Below are 21,814 nucleotides of genomic sequence, written 5' to 3'. Positions count from 1 at the left end.
GTATAAACATTTTCAAATATGTACATGAAACTTCCTGAAAAACAGAAAATATAATGTTTCCAAAAATAACGAGAAAGGGTCTAGCTCGAAAATTCAAGATATCCTTCTATTTGAAATTTCTTTTAAGAGTACAATAGAATCACGGTCCATACCTGCAACAGGTAAAGGCTATTGAACATTATCAAACAATCCCTTTCTAACCAGTCATCCCCTTTCGATCTTACACAATACGGATCGTCGTAGCGTACCGTACCGATACCTGTAAAGAAAAGTCCTGTTCAGTACCAAGTGGCTTATAACTGACCACTCACAACCTGTTTACTACTCAAACAAATACACACACATGCATACATATATATTTTATGTGTATTTATGGGATGCCAACTCATTTTATTATTACCGTTGAATTAGGAGCAGGTAACAATATTCTTTCGCAAACAAGGAAAAGTCCGGCAAAGGGTCAAAATACATACACACAATACATGTGTGAATATATTTATTCACGAGAGGGTGTACGCCTTTTTTAATCCAAATCTCAACCCGATATACGCAAGATACCCCACGCTTGCCATCTGCCTTTCGTTTTATGTGGGAACCAAGTCGATCTCGCCGTTCCCACGCATCGCACCACAAACCCCCTACTCATACACATGCATCAAGGAACACCTGCCCTTACCGAGCGCTACCATAGGCCGGCATCCTTTGCCCCTTCCGAACCTTCGAAGGGCTCGTCCGGCTATAAAAGCAGCAAAAATCTCGACCAAAATTCATATCTTTCTTCACAACAAACACGCTAGTTTCGATACGAGTATATTATACTATACGAAAAAAAAATGTCTTCATATTACGATTACGTAATCGCCTCGAATAATAGTGTCAACGACAACAAGCTAAACGCCAAGAAAGCCCGTTCGATGTCTCACCAGTTCAAGCAGCTGCTGAAACCGCTTTTCGGTGCTTTAAAGAAGAACAACAAGAATCTCGAGATCGAGCAACAACAGACTCATTACTATACGACCGAAGTAGAGGACAACGCCGCCAATGAAGCTCTCGAACAGAGACTGTTCGAAGAGATCGACTGCTGTGGTGATTTCGCCGGGGTTCCTGTCTTCAACAGCAATGGACACCTAGAGGTCATCCCCGTAGCCAGAGGTCAACGTTACATACCAGTGCATTTTGCCAAAACCGAAGCGGGAACCTTCTTTTGGACGACTGTTACCACGCCAGATCACGATATTGTGTCGATAGGTGACAAAAATGCGATCTGCTGCCACCAGGAAGCCGAGCTCCAGGTACCATGCGACAGGTGGGCCCAAGCCTAACAGAAAAAGAAGACGCCCGGTGTGCAATTACCTATATTAGTGCCTCGCAGAAGTAACAGTTAACATAGAGTAAGTCTGTTGTGATAATGCTTGCTCAATATTTCGTTTTTAACCAGAAAGTTGTGATAGTAGCTGTAAGGTATATTCAATTGAAAAATTGATAAATGATGACGTACCTTTTTGTATTACCTTAACGATTAATTATGTGGGTATCTATACTTATTACTATTTTTAACTTTTTGTAAAAGTTACATATTTNTGTTCACGGGACATAGAAATTGCACATTTCTTTGTCGGTATTGACAAAACAGTACTGTACGAAAATAAATAAAATTAAATCAAAAATATTGGTAGGTATGTAAGGGAAGAAAAAGTAGGGAAAGAGCGAATATAAAGATAGGAGAAGAGAGAAGAAGAAAATAATGAAACAATAAATCAAAATAATAATGAAAAAGATTCTAGTGTTTAAAATGAAATAACTAATACAGTGATTTTAAAAGCAGACAAAACTTAATTGCAAAAGAAAAAAACAAACAATCAACGCAAGAGGTATTTAAACTATTTACCTGTATCCCTTATTTTGGATATTCGATCATAAAACATGTGAAAAATATAAAAAAAAACATAAATAACGAAAAGTGTAACATGAATTCTAAAAGATATCAATTAATGACTGTGAAGTCAATTACTATAAAAGGTGAATACTGATGAAGCATCCTATGTTCGGTGATATGTGTAAGAAAAAAAGAATAAAGGTAAGTAAGTTCTTAATTAGAAAAGGGCCTTCATTGAACATTAACTAATCACACAATAGTAAGTAGCAAATTTCTACAGGTGGCGATCACTACGCTGTCTGTGTTTAAAAATTGACAGATTAGATTGAATTAAATTAAAACATTCCATTTTATGATCTTACAAATAAAAGATCAAATGTTATGTTTCAATGAAATTATTAACTAATGACCTTTCCTACAATTATTGTGTTTTGCCACCTAAATCAATTCGTTTCAGTTTGTAATTAAGCTTAAAACAATACACATTAATGCATTCGCACAAAACAATTAAATACTGTTTAATAATGTCATTTTTTAATTTTAAATTTTCATTGCAATTTATAATAGGTCAGTCAGCATCAAAATATAAAATACCATAGTTGTAATAATAGGTACCATAATAAGGTTCAATCTGCCGCACAACATTTTTGAGATCATGAGGACTTTCTTTTTTAAAAGAGGGCAATAATGTAGGTAATAGCGACTGAGTGCTCAAGTAATAAAAAAAATGCACCCTTAAAATATAAATTTGCTGTGAAAAAAGAAAATGAAAATCTGTCTAAAAGGACTTGTATAAGTCATCTTTATTTGTGTGGTCCCAATATTCTGCTTGTTATAAAATAAGTAATTGTTAGAATCTGTCCAGTAATAATAAAGTTAGGTAAATAGTATTGGCAAGGAATATTCAAAATAGAATTTTATTAAGTAGATAAAATTGATTTGATATTATTTTTATTTTGCTAGTGAATGGTAAAATCAATAAAATAGCAATAGATAGAACTAGGGCTAGGACTCGTTGAATTGCGTATGCAAATAGAAATTATCATTCCAGTTGAATATGAACTGGAGTTACTAAAGGGTTGGCTGGAGTAAAATTTTCTGTGTCTCCAAGTAAGGTGCTGATAAGGTAATTATTATTAAGACGATAACGGTTAAAATAAATCCTACTAAATCTTTTAGTGAATAATAAGGACGGAATGGCAATTTATCTACATTTCTGTTTAATCCTAAAGGATTGTTTGATCCTGTTTGGTGTAGGCATAATAAATGAATAATTACTAGAGCTAATACTACGAAAGGTATGATGAAATGTAAAGTAAAGAATCGCGTTAATGTTGCATTATCTACGACAAATCCTCCTCAAAGTCATTGTACAATTCTGGTTCTAAAGTAAGGAATAGCTGATAGTAAGTTGGTAATAACTGTGGCTCCTCAAAATGATATTTACGTACGAGAAAATCCTGCAAATCAAAGCGTACACTACAAGAATCAGATTTTAAAACGTTATTTAGATTTGAGTAGGAGAATGTCGTGTGGTTGACGGATCACTTTTTTGGCGAGTATCCCGAAACACGTGGAGCAGTGGTCTCACCTGTGCAGAAAATAAAAATATTTCTGCGTTATTGTGCCAACCATTTTAAATTTGCTAATTTTCAACACTGCACAAGTAAATCAGGAATGTATTAAACAAATAACATAAACAGCTGTCACGGAACACACACACTTTGATTGCACAGTGGAAAATTCAACAAGTTGGTCGAAATCGGTAGGTACCAATCTGTCCCTTTGACTTTATTAATCGGAAGCAAAAGGTATAGATTATGAATAGGAATTGTAGCAAAAGTTTTTACTTCTACCTTTTACTTGAAAGTAAATGATTTATTTGTCTATGGTAGAATTACTTCTCACCGAAAGTTATTAATGCTTGATTGTAATTTCTGTTCTGAGGATGAATTAATATCATTTTGATTTTGTTTAACCGGGTCCCTTAACCGAGCGGCATGGCCTAGAGGTCTAGACCATTGCTTAGCATTCAGGAGGACACCAGTTGGATTCCGGGTCCGTCTGCCTTGGTCCAAGTTTTTCAGTGGTTTCCTTGGATCACTTAGGCAAATGCTGAGGCTGTAATATTCCACAGATAATCTTTCACTCTCTTCTCTCTTCATTTCGTCAGCCTCATCTTTCTCACCCGAACCACCACCCACCCATTCCCACGATTCCTGAAAGCAGGCTGAAGAGGGCCTTCTGCCCTACCTTCCGGCATAGTCCGGAGGGGATGCCCGCCCACCAGCATTACTGGCTGGTGGGAATTAAACACCCAAAAGTTTTTTTTTAGTTTTTGGGTCCCTTAAAACTGTAGAACTTTTAGGTCGAAATTCATATTCTACTGTTTTTCTCTGTTAGTTGATCTACTCCACGGATCTACAATCTGGGAAGAAAGGCTCGACAAAGAAATCCAGCCCCTAATAATGTCGAAGAGATGAAATTGGCGTTAATGGAAGAGTGGAACAACTTACCCCAAGAAATTATTGATTAATTTAAAGCATGCAAAATAGTTTAGGGCTTCAAATAGAGCCCGCGGCGGCAATACAAGGTATTAATTTTTTTTTATGTTTGCTGAAACAGTTTCTTTGTAATTTTGGTTTAATTCTTCAAAAAGAAATATATAAGTTAATTATATGATTTATTTTAGATAGTTTCAGCGCAACTGATCATTGTAATAATAAAAAAAATATGTAGAACATTTTATTTATAAAACCAATCTTCTTTTTGCGATACTCTAACTGTGCTGGTGTGTGTATATCCATGTATATGTTATGTAAATCTATTCAATATTTTTATCATCCAAAAGAAAAAAACGGTAACAAAACAGAATTGCCTTAATTAATAACTATCGGAACCGATAGAAACCCTTTAAATGGATGTAGTTTTGCAGGTGGGTTTTAAAAATTCCATTCTACTGCCGTGGCTCGGCAGGCAGGCAACCCTGATGATAAAATAGATGATGCGGTCTCCCTTCCCTTATTTGGTTCTTTCAATCTGGCGATTCGAGGGCCATTTCTCGAACCCTTAGGCGATTCACGTGCACGACCATTAGAAGATCCATCGGTCAGGGTGTAAAAAGGCACAAATAACGCGAGTGGGCGGTCTGACGAGGGCCTCTCTATACAGGATGTAAATGATTAGATACGGTCGTGGTCAAGGTATTAGGTTTACATCTTATATGCATATACAGGGAAGGCAAAATGTTCACGGGACATAGAAATTGCACATTTCTTTGTCGGTATTGACAAAACAGTACTGTACGAAAATAAATAAAATTAAATCAAAAATATTGGTAGGTATGTAAGGGAAGAAAAAGTAGGGAAAGAGCGAATATAAAGATAGGAGAAGAGAGAAGAAGATATTAGAAGAAGTAGCTGATTCTAGGTATTTAGGAAGTCTGATAAGTCCGGACGGAAGGAATAGTAGGGATATAAAGCAGAGGATAACGCAGGGTCGAGTCGCATTCAATAAAAAGAAGTCACTTCTATGCTCCCGAATTTAGACATTCGAAAAAGGTTGTTAAAGGTGTATGTTTGGAGCACGGCACTGTACGGGTGCGAAACATGGACAGTGGGCGCGGCGGAAAAGGAAAGATTGGAAGCCTTCGAAATGTGGTTTTACCAGCGAATGATGAGGATACAGTGGATATAGAAGGTTAGAAATGAAGAGGTATTAGAAAGAGTAAGAGAACACAGGACTTTATGTCCTTCTCATGCGAACTTGTCATGACTATTAAAGAGAATAGTGTCGCTAGTCCTGAGAGTTATGAAAACTACAAAATTTACCCTTCCATCAATGAATAAATTAACCCTTCAAGTAGTAGTACAAGTAGGATTGCCAGATGATCGGGATTTGGCGGGATACCCCCGAATTTTTGTATTTCCTCCCGACTCCCGACAAAGTAAAAAATATCCCTAAAAACAACTTCATTTTATAAAACAGTAAGTTTAAGTTTCGAATTCCCAAGAGTGTTTAGTACACTAAACAATCTTTACACAAAAGAAAGGAACCGAATGTGCATAGATTTGATAAAAGCAGAGTTAATTATTCGACTTAATTTTGAGGAACATTTAATTTCAAGTCTTCTTTAAATAGTAAAAAAGGTCAAAAAACGGTTAAATCTGTGAAAAGTAACACAAAATACATGTGGCAAGCTAAAAAATAAATTGGTAAAATAATAGATAATTTGATTTATTTTATTTTTGTTTCTCCCGACCAAAGTCCCAAAACCCCGATAAATTGTTTTATTTTTCTCGTGATAACAGGATAATTCAGTTCGGCAACTCTAAATACAAAGTGTTCGAAAGAAGTAAAAAATATCGAAAAAAAATTAGTTTGTGTATATATTTCAACCATGTGTTATCAAGATATAGGAACAAAGAACTTACCTTGAGGACAGTGGAAAAAATGTTTTTTTATTTCAAGCAAAGAGTATATGTTACAGTTGCTTCAAATACACGTGGTTTAACTCATAAATCCAATGGATATAATAATTTTTCATGTGGTCTGGTGTATTTGGTCTTGCTCTTTCATATCCGGTCTTGATTTTAGTCTTGGCCTTGTTAGTACAAACGCAGTCTGTAAAAATGCAAGACCAATACCAAGACTGCAAAACGAAGATCAATTTTGCTCATCGCTCAGTGCTGTCATATCTTTAAAAATAAAGAAGTTATGGCTTGGGGCGTTTTTGTAAACCACCCCGTATACGAAAAGATGATTGAGGGTATGTATTTGTACGACTTTGTCTATGGAAGTAATACAATATTCCTATATTCGGTTTTCAACTCGCCGTTAGGGTATATACGGGACCCACTGGACGTAATCTTCGGTAGTTAGAAAATACAGTTTTTTTAACGGCCCTTTGTTCAACCAAAAAGACGTAGAAACAGAGGTAAAAAAGAATTTAAAACGAGACAAAGATCGGACAACAGTATAAATTTCGGACTCAGAATTAATATCCAACGTAAAATAGGCGACGGTAATAAATATAAAAGGAAATTTAATGATCGCACGACAGAAGTGATGGTCTGTAAGTGGTTAGAAACGAGCCGTATAACATATCGGTGTTGCCAAACTTAAAGTATTGTCCAGGCTCTAGGGGCATTGTCTAGGAGCATTCGCAGTCCGTAATAATTTAAAGTAAATACTAAATAAAACGAAAGCGATATTAACAGAATAGCATGGTATGAAAATTAATAAAAAAAAACAAAAATTTTGGTATGTAAGGGATCCAAAGTAGGATTAGAACTAATACAAAAATAGATGTGGATGAACTAGAAAAAGTAGCTAATTTTGAATATTTAGGGAGTCAGATGATTCAGGAAAAATCGATAGACATATGAAACACAGAATATGCAGGTTTAGGTGGCTTTTAACAAAAAGAAATCAACTTCTGTGTACAAGGTCGATTAATTTGGAAATTAGAAGACGATTATTAAAGATTCTCGGATGTGAAAGTTAGAGGCGCTTGGGATGTGGCATTACAGGAGGATATTATAAAGGTACTGTGAATAGAAAAGATTACAAATGAGGAGTTATTAAAAAGAGTAGGAGAACAGAGGGCGCTATGGAAGTCAATAAAAAATAGACGAAATAGTTTGGTAGGACATCTTCTCAGATAATATGGGTTGGTTAAAGACATGACAAAAGCTAGAATGGGGTACAGGTAGGTCAAGATTTGTTTATTTAATTATATAACACAGCCTACGATTAATCCATAACACGGCCACACAAAAAAAATCTGTCTGGGGGTCTGACTATCTGTTGTATACCGTATGTTTTTGGGGTTGCTAAATCCAAATCCGCGGTCCCTAACACTTCAGGTTTCGGACATAAACACAGAAAACACTCCAAAATCCGCTGAAACCGTTAATCATAATAATACCAGATTATTTTAAACCTAAAACCCGTAATCAATCAGCTATTCCACTTAATGTATAACTTCAAAACCCCTAACCCTATAATACTGAATTATGGACGGGGGGCACTGCGGAAAAGAGGAAGTTAGAAGTGTTTGAAATGTGGCGTTACATGCGGATAATGAAGATACCGTGGATAGAGAAGGTTAGAAACGAAGAGGTATTAGAAAGAATAGGAGAACAGAGAATATCTATGGAACTCAATAAGAAATAGGCGAAGTAGGTTGGTAGGACACCTTCTCAGACATAATCAGAGACATATTAAAAATAGTTAAAGATATGAGATGTTTTGGATTTAGGAAAATGCGAAGATTAGCTCAATATAGGAAATAGTAGAGATGCGTGTTTAACCAGTCTTAAGACTGGCGACCTTACGATGATGATGATTGCTTGAAAAGGTTTATCATTCCCTGTTCTTTATATAATTTGTGTGTGAACTTACTTTGCCATTTTCTTCTTCTTCAGATCATTTATGTACAAAATAAACAATAATACTCCTAATTTACTACCCTGTGGCACCCCCCAATTAACAAACCTTTCCTCTCATATTATTACATTTAATCATCTATTGTTTTTCCTTATGATAATTTTTTGATCATTGGTATTAAATCAGATTCAACCAGTCTTTGGGCTGAAGATCTAATGATGACGATGATTTTTTTTTTCTATAAATAGATTGTAAGTCAGTGACGATTACTTGGCTTCTTAATAGGGTTGTCAACTTTATTAGATACCTATTTAGATTTTCGGGACAAGGAGGATAAAAATGCAGGACACTATAGATAAATTCAAGGCAAAGACAAAGTATCTATTTGTATTCATTAAATAAATACATACAAACTAAAAACAGGGTACCGATTATGTATAACAAAACAAACTCACCTGCCCACTACAACCTGCAACCATTGCAACTGTAGTTATTTTAGGACAAGAAGGACAACACACCGTGTAAATGCAGGACGGTTGGCAACCCTACTTATTATTAGACAAATAGAACCAGTGTGAGACTGCAGAGAATATGAAATTTCTCGTAAAATTTTACTTAAAGAACCAGTAAACAATTCATTATGGATATAGATGCCGCAACCATATCATTACTTTTAATTCTATCTAGGAAATTTTGAATGTACTATTGGTTTTGAAAAGGGCTAACTAAACCTTCAACGTTGGTTACATTTAGTTACAATGTGATCAAAAAGGAATATATAACTGCAGTTAAAAAATAATGTTTTAACAGTCACCACCACTTTGGTTTGTCATAGTGTGAACGTGAAGTACTACTACCTTTGATTAGTTCGCCGTAGTTTATAAGGAGTAGGTATGCTTTAATCGTCATCATCATCATAAGGTCGTCAGTCCTAGGATTGGTTGGACACGCACCTCCACTTTTTCCTATCCTGAGCTAATCTTCGCATTTTCCTAAAACTAGAACATTCCATATCCTTAATTATTTGCGAACAGTAGTCTAATCCAAGTCTACCTCTACTCCTCTTAACTGCTATTTCTGCCTTTAATATGTCTTTTACTAGACCTTCATGCCTGAGGCGGTGTCCTACCAACCTATCTTGCTCATTTCTTATTGACTTCCATAAAGTCCTCTGTTCTCCTATTCTTTCTAATACTTCCTTATTTCTAACCCTTTTTGGGCCTACAAATATGCAAAACTGTCAGTTGAAGAAAAAGGTTCTTCAAGAAGAAAAAACGTATTATAACAAAATTCCGAATAGACATTAATTAAGTATATATTCCATTCTAATTGACATTTCTATTTATTTAATAGTAATGGTAAGCAACAACAATATTACCTGGATCGTATGGTTTAAGTATGATTCCAATTTTTATAATTGTTACAGTTTTCATAAAATTTAATGTAGCTACTTACCTTCACGTAATATTGTCGTTCCCATCAAAATATTTCTAAAATAAAACAAAAATTATTAAACACAGTTGCCAAATATAAACTATATTGTATTACAGTCGAACCTGGATAAGCGAAAACCGGATAAGTGAGATAACTCTGTAGACGACAAAAACTCCCTTGAATTCTCTCTTACCCAGGTTCGTCTGAACATATTATACTCAAATTCCTACAGTGGGACCCTAGGTTACCCATTTTTACTCACTGGTACATACGGTAAGAGGTAGCCAGTTAAATATTTTCTATATTACAATTGTAAATTCATGAATGTATAATAATAGCTAGAACATGTTGTATCTTGTTAGATCCCATAAGGGTGCCCTAATAATAAGTTCTTATATTTTGTGTTTTTATATCTCTGTGATCAGGAGCGCAACAAGGAGGGGGAGGTCCACGGGTGCCCGGGCACCCAGTCAATTCTAGTCGATTTAGATAATAACCAACTTGAGAACAGTTCAAGCTCGTAAATGACCTTTTTTTTTAGTCATCTATTGAGCACCCAGTCAGTTGGGAGTTAAGAAATATACGTATGCGTGATAAAATACGCACATTTGACAACATCGACCGTAGGTTTATCGGCCTTTTTTAATTAAGTTAAGGGTTACGATCGCGAGTGCCACATAAGCAACAGGTAAAAGATGTTAACTGTGATAGACATATTATGTTGACAGGTATTTCTACTGCGGCACGGTCGCCTGCCAGTTAATTCTCGGGAAAATAATTCGTTCTACAATCTACAGACCGTAGAAATGCCTACAACGATATGGTTTTATGTTACATGTGTTCGAAAACCGACATTAAACGTTTGCGTCGCCGTGTACAAATTAACGTACAGGGCGGTCCAAACTTATTTATTTGATTCTGTAACAGCAGAACCTCCATTGGTAGGTACGTCTAAAGTTTAAAGCGTTCTGCCCGTAAGAAATTAGAAATTAAATTCATAAATTGTTTTTATCTACTTTTTTCTTGGGAAGATCATTTACAATAAATAATTTTTAATTAGGTTTTGCTTTCATACAAACACGTAAATAAAAGGACACGCTGCGTTTTAACAGAAAAGTTTGAAAATTTGTGTTCAATCGACAAAAGATCATGCAGATTTTCAGATAATCCATTAAAATGTTCAGCTGGTGTCAATTTTGTGTTTTTGTAACACCGAATGTTAGGAAAATTTAGGGTATTTCATATAGTAAATATATTGTATACATTAGTATTTTATTTTATATATGTTATGGTAAATGTATGTATGTATGAAGTAGGTATATGTGAACTGAATATAATGTATAGGTACATTTCCCGGCAAATGTGTACTCTTGCCTTCACGTTTCGGTAAATGTATACTCTTACCTTCATGTTTTAAGAAAAGTTAAGGAATACAAAGAAATTAAAAATGTTGTTGCAGTAAAATATTTATTTAAATAAACATAATACAAAAGGCTTTAATAACGAAAATTATTTTAATTAAAAAATGTAAATGACAAACAAAACATACTTTTCTTTGCATATTATGTAATATGTCGTAGGTTATGATCCCAATATTCATAAATACAATTTTCGTCCTAGTTTTTCAGGACCAATACGATGGGAATCAAACAAATAATAATAATAACATACTTTTCTTTATTATAACAGTTAAATTTTATAAAACTATAATGAACATATAGAAATTTCTTAATGAAAAAAGTTTTATTTATTTGAGCAAGAATTGCTATTGGGGCACTTGGAATTACATAATATTTTTACAACTGCATTTTTTTGAGGAACATGTTGCTTTACAGATACATCTTTTAAAACCTTGTCCACCAGTAAGGGACTGCATTCCTACAATTTCTCTTATCGATTTCTCAACATCTTGAGGAACATCTTCCTATGATATAAACTTTTGTTCACAAATGGCGAATTCATGCCTAGTATAAGATTGTTTTAAAACTCCCTGTTTAGTTCCTAATTTATATAAATTTTTATCGTCATCTCTAGACAAATAACGCAAATCAAATTTTTTGGATCCGTTTTACCACGTATTTTGTATGCTCACATTTACCAAAACGACATGGTCATTGTGAATTCAATGTACGAGGGCGGTTCAATAAGACAGAGGACGTTCCTGAGGAAAATTGGTGTTGTCATCGTGTGCTGTCATCTATCAAACTACGCCAAAACGAATTTCAGACTGATAGGTTAGTTTGGATTTGGCAGCCATTCGACTGAGACGTGTATCGTTATTTTCGCTACGATGGAAAAAGAGCAGTATCGTTGGGTAACTCGCTTTTTGTTTTTGGATGGGAAAAAATGCGAGGAGATGAAAACAAAGTTGGATACTGTTTATGGAGACATTTCGCCACCTACGACCACAGTTAGATATTGCTTCAACGAATTTAAACGTGGGCAAANTATTTGAGCAACAATTGCTATTGTGGCACTTGGAATTACATAATATTCCAGCATTTATTTTTATTCCACATTACTAGGCACTTGCGATTTCGTATTTTGTATGCTCACATTTACCAAAACGACATGGTCATTGTGAATTCAATGTACATTTCCCTTCTTTGAAATTGTAAATGTTAGTTGAATGCACATTACCCAAACGAGGAGGCAAATGTGCATATTTACCGGAAAATGTGTACATTTGCTGCAATATCTACTTTCACAGTAACACCGTAACAGATACATGTTGTAAATAAAAAAAAAATAAAAAAAAAGTGTCTTCAATTCTAACACGGGTACTTATTGAACCGCCCTCGTACATTTCCCTTCCTTGAAATTGTAAATGTTAGTTGAATGCACATTACCCAAACGAGGAGGCAAATGTGCACATTTACCGGAAAATGTGTACATTTGCCGCACTATCACTTTTACCGTAACATATACATTAGTTTGACGAAATCAATAAGTCACTTTCGAAATTAAATACATACATTAGAGTTTGTACTTGCCAGTTCGTCGCATTACTAACAGTTAGGGTATATTCGAATTAAATATCATATAAAAACCGTTTTATATAAATAATTCCTACCTAATTCTTTCTAAAAGTATGAACTGGGGAGATAGGATGTCATAAATACTGTACAATTTTGTTTATCTTACTTGAATCTGTTCATCTACCCTTAGCGAATTGTTCACCAGTCATTTAGTTTTTGCACTTGATTTAAAACGCACCCTCATCCCCTTAGTTAAGCAAGTTTTATACGCCCTCAGGTACGTCTACCTGTTTCGATTTTCTTTGTTGGCAATCTACCTGTCCGAAAACAAATTGTGCCTCTTTGATTACGACATTCCCTATACGATACCGTAATTCTGACCCCCCTAATGTTTTATTCCCTCGTTTATTTTATCAGCACAGTTTTATGACAGGTGCCATTTTATATAAATGGTCCGTTTTCTACTAACACAGCAGGTACCGACGACGACGTTACGTTTTACCTGTCGGCAAATTTGCAAATAATTTTAAACCATTTTGGTGATTACCTGTGCTGAAAATAACAGGTATTTTTTTTAGGATTTCCGGTTCCACCTACATAAAATATAACCTTTTGGGTTGGATATGACCAGGTACCTACTCTACGGTTAATAAAGCAATTCACTCTCGCCTGTTCCAGGAATTATTTTAACTTATCTATGCTTAACAGTGTTTTTCCTAACTTTAATACAATGAACAAGGCTTAAATAAAAGATGTAAATGGCAGTTTCGGCAAAATATAGACCACTTCGAATTATTTATTCGATTATGGTAACGTGCCTATCACGTTGAGGTTAGCTAAGCCGGGATTCGTTTCAGCAAGAACCCCGATAGCCACATTTACGTCAGATTTACGAAAATTTTACTTTTCGTATCATCATGACATGTGTAAAGGTTGCTCACCTTGTGAACGTAAAAATTTGTAACATATTATCTGCATTTCATGAATCATACGAATACTAAACACAAAGACAACTTTTCGTAAATTGAATTACTTTCGTTATTTACTTAAATTAGACATATCATTTAAGACTAGAAGAGAAGAAACCTATGATGCACATATGAAGACAAGATTTACTGTATTACATGCAACAATGTTTATCATCATATTTGGATAAATTTTAACTCATGATATGATGGTAAATAATTGACGGTAAAAAATTTAAATATATGGATATCTATAGATCAATAGATATCCATATATTTAAATGGACCTTGTTGGAGCATACGTAATCCTAAAATGTAGCATCGTACTACAGATGGCGTTTACCGCATCATTTGTGGTATTTTCCAAGGTTTAACTATTTTTAAAAATTGTGTATACAGCGTCTTTTCAGAGACCAATGGAATCCGAATGACAAGGGACAACGCTGTCCGTCTGGCTTGTAACTATTAATAGAGAAAATCAGATGTCGAATTGAAATTCACACATAATAATGCAAATCTTTATATTGATGTAGAGGCGAAAGTCGTCTTAAGATCATAAAAAGCTTTATTTATTAATAGGAAAACGATACGTGCAAACAGGGACAAAGAATTTTTATCTTACCTGTGTCTCTATCTTCTACGGAGTGTGTTTCGACTTGAATTACCTATTTCGGAAGCTCAGTTGCGGTTATTTCTTTATTTCATCTTGTAAACGCATGCACCTCGCAAAAAGGTAGTAAAATGGAAAAATAAATTAGCCAAAATAGTCAACCTACACAAAGATTGAGAAAACTCCGCAGATTAAAGCACCATCTACTCACAAATTTGTACATGAAATTCTTGAAGAACGAAAAGCCTATGAGATCTGTTCAAAAAAAACTATTTACTCGAAAGAGGGTAGGGGAGTCGAAAGAGGGTGGTCACCTGAGTAAAACCCCATAAAAAATTTGCGGCGGTCACACCCCCATAAAAAGTTATGGGGGTTGAAAATTGATTATTTTGACAATTTTCATACACTATAATTCAAATAAAATTCAATAAAAAAAATATTTTCAAGCGGGTGGAGGTGGGGGATCGAAAGAGGGTGGTCACTTGGACAAAACCCGATAATCTAACCTAGCTTACCCTATTGATAAAACTATTTAAGTAATGTTCTATATAACTTTCTCAATATTTTTATGTATTTTTCATTAGATTTACCTCTGAATATTGTTTAAGAATGACTATATAAATATTTACATGGCTAGAAATGTATAAATATTGGCATATTTATTAACTTTGAACCCCCATAACTTTTTATGGGGGTGAGACCGGCACGAACTTTTTATGGTACAGTGGTGGGGGAGACCTCCTCTTTAGATCCCCCCACCCTTCCCCCGGAAAGGGCCATCATCTAGACCTTTACCCATTTTTGATTCCCACAATTTTGTACAAATGGCGTTCACTATAACTGTTGTGGTCATTTCCATTCCTAATTATACATGTCCTTTCATGTTAGGTACTGTTGCGTCTCGAAATGTAGGATTTAATTTTGTTTCGGACGTACCTCGATTTTTCGTATGAATCGTTCTAACACACGACTTTAAACTAGTATTAAATAATGTAAAAACTTGGCGACACTACCCGTTCAGTCTAATTCACTGTTTCATCATTATCATAAGGTCATCAGTCCTAACGATATCCTCATCATCCGCCTATAACACCACATTTCGAACGCTTATAACCTTTTCTTTTCCGCCGCTCCCACTGTCCATGTTNGCATTGTTTTATACTCGTAATGCTTACCGTTCGCTGTAAAGGCCGTTTTGGGTATCGATTTTTTTGACATTGGTATCTGGTGAAAGCCTGAAGTTAAATCAAGGGCGGTAAAGTATTGACAGTTTCCGAGATTATTCAATATCTCCTCTATATTTGGTATTGGGTACTGTTATGTCTCGAAATGTAGGATTTAATTTTGTTTCGGACGTACCTCGATTTTTCTTGGTTTTTCGTATGAATCGTTTTAACACACGACTTTAGACTAATATTAAATAATGTAAAAACTTGGTGACACTACCCGTTCAGTCTAATTCACTGTTTATACAAATTTAATTATTTAGTAAAGCAATTTATATAGAACGACCAGTAAATAAAAGTATTCACTTTAAATCGTAATAGAATAATCTTTTTTAGGCTAATAATAAATCTTACTGACTAAAAGAAGAACCAGGGGATATATATATACGAGGGCGCTATCGATGTTTGCTTGTTCAAACGATAATGGTTTCTGGTAGTCTTTACAGTACGTATGTAGTTTTAGTTTTCTCTTAATTTGCCGCGATTTAATGTGCAATTGGTCTTGCGTGCATGTCGCCCCCACGCGGCAAAATTTCGCGCCTCTACATTAATTACACTGAAAAAATCACCTCCGCTTGACACGTATTTGCCGCCATTTCTCACAAAAAGTCATCTCCTGCAACACAGCCAGCACATGCATGCTTGTAGATATTTGAAGCATCAATTTATCATGCATTCACAAACGTACAATAGTCGCCCATCATTTATGTGCCCCACCAAACGCGACGACGAAAAAATGAGATGTTTTTTTTTGAGACACTCATTAAATCTTTTTCGAGGTCATTAACAAAACGTCACTTAGATGTCAATCAAGCTGCTTCCTTTTTTATTGCTGTCGAGGGACAGAATAGCTCAGCCCGAAGGTCATTAAAGACCCACGGAGAAACACACTGGCGCTCTTTTGACATAACACGCTTTAATTTACTAGTATGTATGCCTGTATGCACATGTTCTAACCGCACATATAAGTACATACACGTGTCAACACGGGTTACCAAACCGAATACAAATTAATGAGCAAAGCAGGTCCGGCTTGTAAAAGAACATTCCGTTGAATTAAACAGTCGCATTACTAAAGACTAGAATTATCATTAGATTATTTGATGCATTCTTTAGTAATTTTAGTTTCTTTCTTGCGGTAAGTAAGTTCTAAATGAGCTCTTTGCAACACTTGTAGGTTTCGCCAATGATATAGGGTTGTTCGGGAAGTCATTTCGTTTTTTCCCGACAGAGGATTTAATTGTATTCTTTTGCACCCAACTTCACATTTAAGCCGTATAATTTTTATATGCTTTGAGAGCTCATATAGCAAGGCTTGTGTGTGAAAAATTCCAATTAATTCTACGCAGTAGTTTTTGGTTGGTGCCCTTTTAAATATGGAGAGCGATAAGCAGCATTTTCGACATATCTTACTGTTTTACTACAGAAAGGGTNTCTTATCGAAACGAACATCGAAAAACGATTATAAAATTTTAAGAAAAAATAAAGGGATTCCGCAAATTCTTTCACTAAAGGTACACGAACAACTAAAACTCCATTCTACTTTTGCTCGTATACCAAACGTTATGTATAGTAATTTAAAACTGGTAAAATGGATAAAGCCAATAGAAAGCATGAATAAAAATGACAATTACTGAAAAAATTAATTTGCATGTGTGTCGACATTTGTTTTTAAATTATTTTTTTAAAAAATGGAGAAAACTTACTTTTGGAATCACCCTTGTTCCACAGTATTAACCAGATCTAATAAGCAAGCAAAATTAGACTATATTAGTCTAAATAACATGAAAATAGTCATGCCGAATTTGTTTAGCTAATTTTAGAAAATGTTGATTGAAAAAATGTATTGGATTTAAATGTTTAATCATTGAAATAAAATAAAATTGTATCGAAAGCAGTTGATATACTGATTCATTAAGTAGATTGATTTTGAAGAGTTTCGAGTCAATAACAAAAATGGATTGGACTGCTTACAGCGCTGAAAAATGCAGCTCTGTTTGGCAGAATCATTTTCGGCTTTGCTTCGGTCGGTCTGTCCCACTAAACTCTCTAAATAAGGGCACTCTTTATTAAACACTTTTTAAAACACTACCTAAAAATGCTCACTAATTAAAATTTATAAATAAAAATAATCACACTGGAAAATGCCTATATTCCGACGACTAAATAAAAACGAATTGATAAAGTATTCTACAGTTAACCATAAAACGAATATGTAAAAATTGTAAGGTACAGAAATATACATTGAAAATTTTTGACATCTGATTTGACGTAATATCATTTGTTATGTGGCCGTTACAAAACACTAGAGAATAGATAACATAATGTGATATAGCAATGACTAACAAAATTTTTATTTTGTTAAATTATAATTAAAACATGCCCAATGGTTTAGAACTTTTAAAATACGTTTACTAGGTGCCTTTAGCTAATCTGCATAAGTAGTCTTCACTCGGAAATTGTAGATTGCATCCTATTATGTTTAGGTTAAACATGAGTAATAGCTAACTGTGTATGCTGCTAACATACGAAGTATGCAAATTAAGTAATGAGACTGATTTTTTTATTCGAATAAAATTACAATTCAACATTGTCTCTAAATTACAAACTAGTATTTTTTGGGAGGTCACAATGCAACGTCTGCACGATAGCCGTAACTGGTCCTTGTACGTGTAGGCGATTTATTTATGGTCCTCGATAACAATATTTTTTTAATAATCACCCAGCGGGGGTAGCTTTTTAAAAGTTGACCCTGGTGTAAGAAAAATTGAAGACGGTCGGAGTATAACGCTTCTCTGCATTTCAGTTCCAAAATAAAATAATAAACGACATTAAAATAATTAATACAATTACACTTTAGTTTCATTCACGACTCCCGAGTTTCCCAAAATCTTCCTTAAAATAACTTTCGTAGGAAGTCACACAATGTTGGAAACGGTTCCCTCATTCTTCACAGCGGTGCTGGAACTCGGATACTGAAATATCCTTCAACTGGTTACAGCCATTTGAATGTTTTCGATTGTCCCAAAATGACATCCCCTAAGTTCAGTTTTCAATCTCGGAAAAAATCCGGCGAATAAGGAGGATAAGGACAAGGGCCATTATCGTGATGCAACATCCAGTTGTTGTAGATGTTTGGTTTTACAAGCATGAGCTGTTTATGAAATCTTTCAAGAATTTCCCGGTAAAAGTGTCGATTAACTGTTGTGAATTATTCCCTGACCAACAAAGAAGGAAATCAGCATGATTTTAATTTATAACTTGCTTTTTTGGGCTTTGGAGAGCCTGGAGTATATCATTCCTTACTCAACCACTTAGTTTTCAAAACATATCCAAATGCCCAAGTCTCGTCAACCGTAACCACATGTTCCAAAAAATTCATTTTCAATCGATTTTAAAACTCAAATTCAACTGCTTGACGATCATACTGACAGTTAACCGACAATCTGAACGAACAAGATTTTCGATTTTGTACACATTTTTATCAATTCTTGAAGTTGAAGGCCCTCCACTGCGTGGTTCGTCTTCCATGGGCTGTATTCTTTCCGAAAATAACTCAAACAAATGAAAAACCTGACATCTTGACAAAACACCGTTTCCGTAGACCTGCTGAACTTGTTGAAATATGTTTCTCAAAAACCTAATTTCTTTCAAGCGTCCTATCTTCAGTGTTGCCACATTAATCGCTATCTTAACAGTCTTATTACTTAACTTGCATTCCTCGTACATGGGCTTTTTAATCCACCAAGGATTGTTCCCAGAAGGCTCTGCCTCCCTCAAAGGGCCCCTTCTTGGAAACTATCTTGCGGGCGTCTGTACGTGTCTTCTTAATAAACAGTACATTGCCATGTACCGTCTTTTTTTTTTTTGGGTGTTTCATTCCCACCAGCCAGTAATGCTGGTGGGCGGGCAGTCCCTCCGGACTATGCCGGAAGGCGGAAGGCCCTCTTCAGCCTGCTTTCAGGAATCGTGGGAATGGGTGGGTGGTGGTTCGGGTGAGAAAGTTGAGACAGACGAAATGAAGACAGAAGAGAATGAAGGATTATCTGTGGAATATTACTGCCCCAGCATTTGCCTAATTGATCTTAGGAAACCACAGAAAAACTTGGACCAAGGCAGGCGGACCCGGAATCGACTCGGCGTCCTCCCGAATGTTAAGCAATGGTCTAAACCTCTAGGCCATGCCGCTGGGTACCGTCTTATCGATATGTATCTATATTAATACATTATATATATGTTCATGATTAATACGAGAGATGCGATGGGGCTTTCCCTCTCTGACGTTCGTCCAATAAAAACCGATTGGTAATAAAAAACCGAACATTTCCTATATGTACTCTTATTATTTTAAAAAGCAAAGTAAAACATTTGCGTAACTCTAACACTTCTTAGAAGTTTAGTAAATCTGAAATCATCGCCTCATCATTTCCCGACTGGAAATTATGATCGCGTGGACCTGACAGGGTATAACCTCGATTCATACAAGGTTCTGACAAGGAACACCCTATGTGAATATGAGTAGGACCCTTGCGATTTTTTTTAAGAAGGAAATAGAAATTAGAACCTAATAGGAAAATTCAAAACTTGATTACAAATTTATTATTAAAATAGGCCAGTTTTAAGATAACCATAGATTTATTGATAAAATTTTTCTGACATCGTATAAAAGGACTGGTAAAATTGTAATTGACATTTAACAAGAAGGAAAATCCATTTTCTCTTGGCTAGTCATCTGATGCTATTTAAATTCTGGCCAATCATGTTTATCTACACTCAATCCTGATCAGAATTTAATTATATTTACCCTGTAAAGCATGAAGTGATCTAATCCTGATAAGATCCTTGCGTGGAAAACTTGATTTCATCAATTTTCTACTTTGATAGGATAAACTGTGGACATCCTGATTTGGGCCTGACAAGTATATTCTTATTTCGGATATTTTTATTCAATCCTCATTAGGACCTCACTGGGAATTTCTTAAACTGGACAGCCTCAGATATATCGGGCTAACCTGCTTCTAATTTCTAGTCGGGTAACATAACAGAAATATAAGTAACTAATTGTAAGTTATTTGCAAATTTTCAAGGTGGATTTTGGGAATAGAATTCAATTAACAAGGGAAAAATCGTCTGTTTTCATGAAGTTTTAACAGAAAAAAGTAACGCCTGATGGACCTGACATTGCAACTGAAGCAGTAGTCGAGTACTTACGTAACTCATGATTCACAGTAGTACTAGTTGATTATGTACATTATCACTACTCAAAGCGATTAAAGAAGAAATGAACTATTTTTAATTCAATTGGTGAAGGACAAATAGAGCAATAGAGGAACGTGTTATGTATGTACATACATATAATATCTATTATAATAGTTGCACGAATGACGACGATGATGATACGTGGCCGTATTCCATTTACAAAAGATTCTCGGAGGCGACTCTCGGCGATACACATGCACATCTGCCTTTATTCCCACGATATTCGAACACGTGTTGTTGCCCGATATAAAAACGAGCAATTCTCGTGGCAGGCATACTTACTTAAGAATACACATACAAATACACGTACAATATGTACATAGTAGTTTACACTCACACATACATGCACGTACATACGCATGTCAGTCTTAAACAACTTTGTTGTAAGAAAGTTTTTTCAAGCCGTAAACATAATAAACGAACAAACGATCGATCCGATCTTCTTCATCATGTTTTTATTACGGCAAGAAGATGGAAGATGCCTGTCGACTGATTAATCAAAGCAAACGAACAACCCGATCATTTACATCGACTTCCGAACAAGTCAATAATTAACGTAATAAGAAATGTCTGTTTGGAGACTTATTTTGTTTTGTTTTACTGTCTTGTATGCTTATATTCTAGTACCTACTACTTACCTGAAGTTGATAAATAAATGTAAGAACAAACCCAGGGTCGGATCGTGAATTATGTATGTATTGGGCTAATACTACTTAGGGCCTATCTAATTACTCAACTAATTACCATTTTGACAAATCAACTGTTGCCTAAAATGATGTAGGCATAGTTTCTAAGAAAACAAATGAATTTTCATTGTAAATTACACAGGTCTGCGAAATTTTTTTTTTGAAAAGTTTTTTTCTTAAATTGTTAATATTTGTCGTAATTGTCTTAAAAGTAATAGAAGATGATATTCATATGGTTTATACCACGTCACATTAACCCATAAATGCTCAGAGAACACATTTCCATTTGAACCCTTGCCACGTAATGAGTGCGACGAAAAAATATTCGATAACCAGTGTTTCTATGTTTTTAACGATGCTCTTTTCGATGGTGTTGGTTAAAAATACCTC

At 35.0% G+C, this 21,814-nt stretch overlaps 2 protein-coding genes across 2 annotated transcripts; one reads left to right on the top strand and one right to left on the bottom strand.

Moving 5' to 3' along the window:
* Window positions 1–761: 761 nt before the first annotated feature.
* On the top strand, window positions 762–1,574 carry LOC108744082 (enhancer of split malpha protein-like). Its single transcript, XM_018479672.2, has one exon. The coding sequence runs from the start codon at window positions 834–836 to the stop codon at window positions 1,320–1,322; it is 489 nt and encodes a 162-aa protein (XP_018335174.1). The 5' UTR covers window positions 762–833; the 3' UTR covers window positions 1,323–1,574.
* Window positions 1,575–2,780: 1,206 nt separating this feature from the next.
* Window positions 2,781–3,313, bottom strand: LOC108744085 (cytochrome b-like; the record flags this gene model as incomplete). The annotated part of the gene is given in 2 exon segments (XM_018479674.2): window positions 2,781–3,002; window positions 3,005–3,313. Coding segments are annotated over 2 exon segments (531 nt in total), but the record flags the coding sequence as incomplete, so codon positions are not given.
* Window positions 3,314–21,814: the final 18,501 nt, after the last annotated feature.

This window comes from Agrilus planipennis, unplaced genomic scaffold (genome assembly GCF_000699045.2).
Source record: "Agrilus planipennis isolate EAB-ADULT unplaced genomic scaffold, Apla_2.0 scaffold18, whole genome shotgun sequence".
Taxonomy (NCBI): Eukaryota; Metazoa; Arthropoda; class Insecta; order Coleoptera; family Buprestidae; genus Agrilus; species Agrilus planipennis.
The sequence above is the reverse complement of the archived record's forward strand: the minus strand, read 5'-3'. Positions and strand labels throughout refer to the sequence as shown.

What these genes read in the sequence shown, in the direction of transcription:
- LOC108744082 (XM_018479672.2), top strand. Translation starts at nt 834, where the DNA reads ATGTCTTCATATTACGATTACGTAATCGCCTCGAATAATAGTGTCAAC.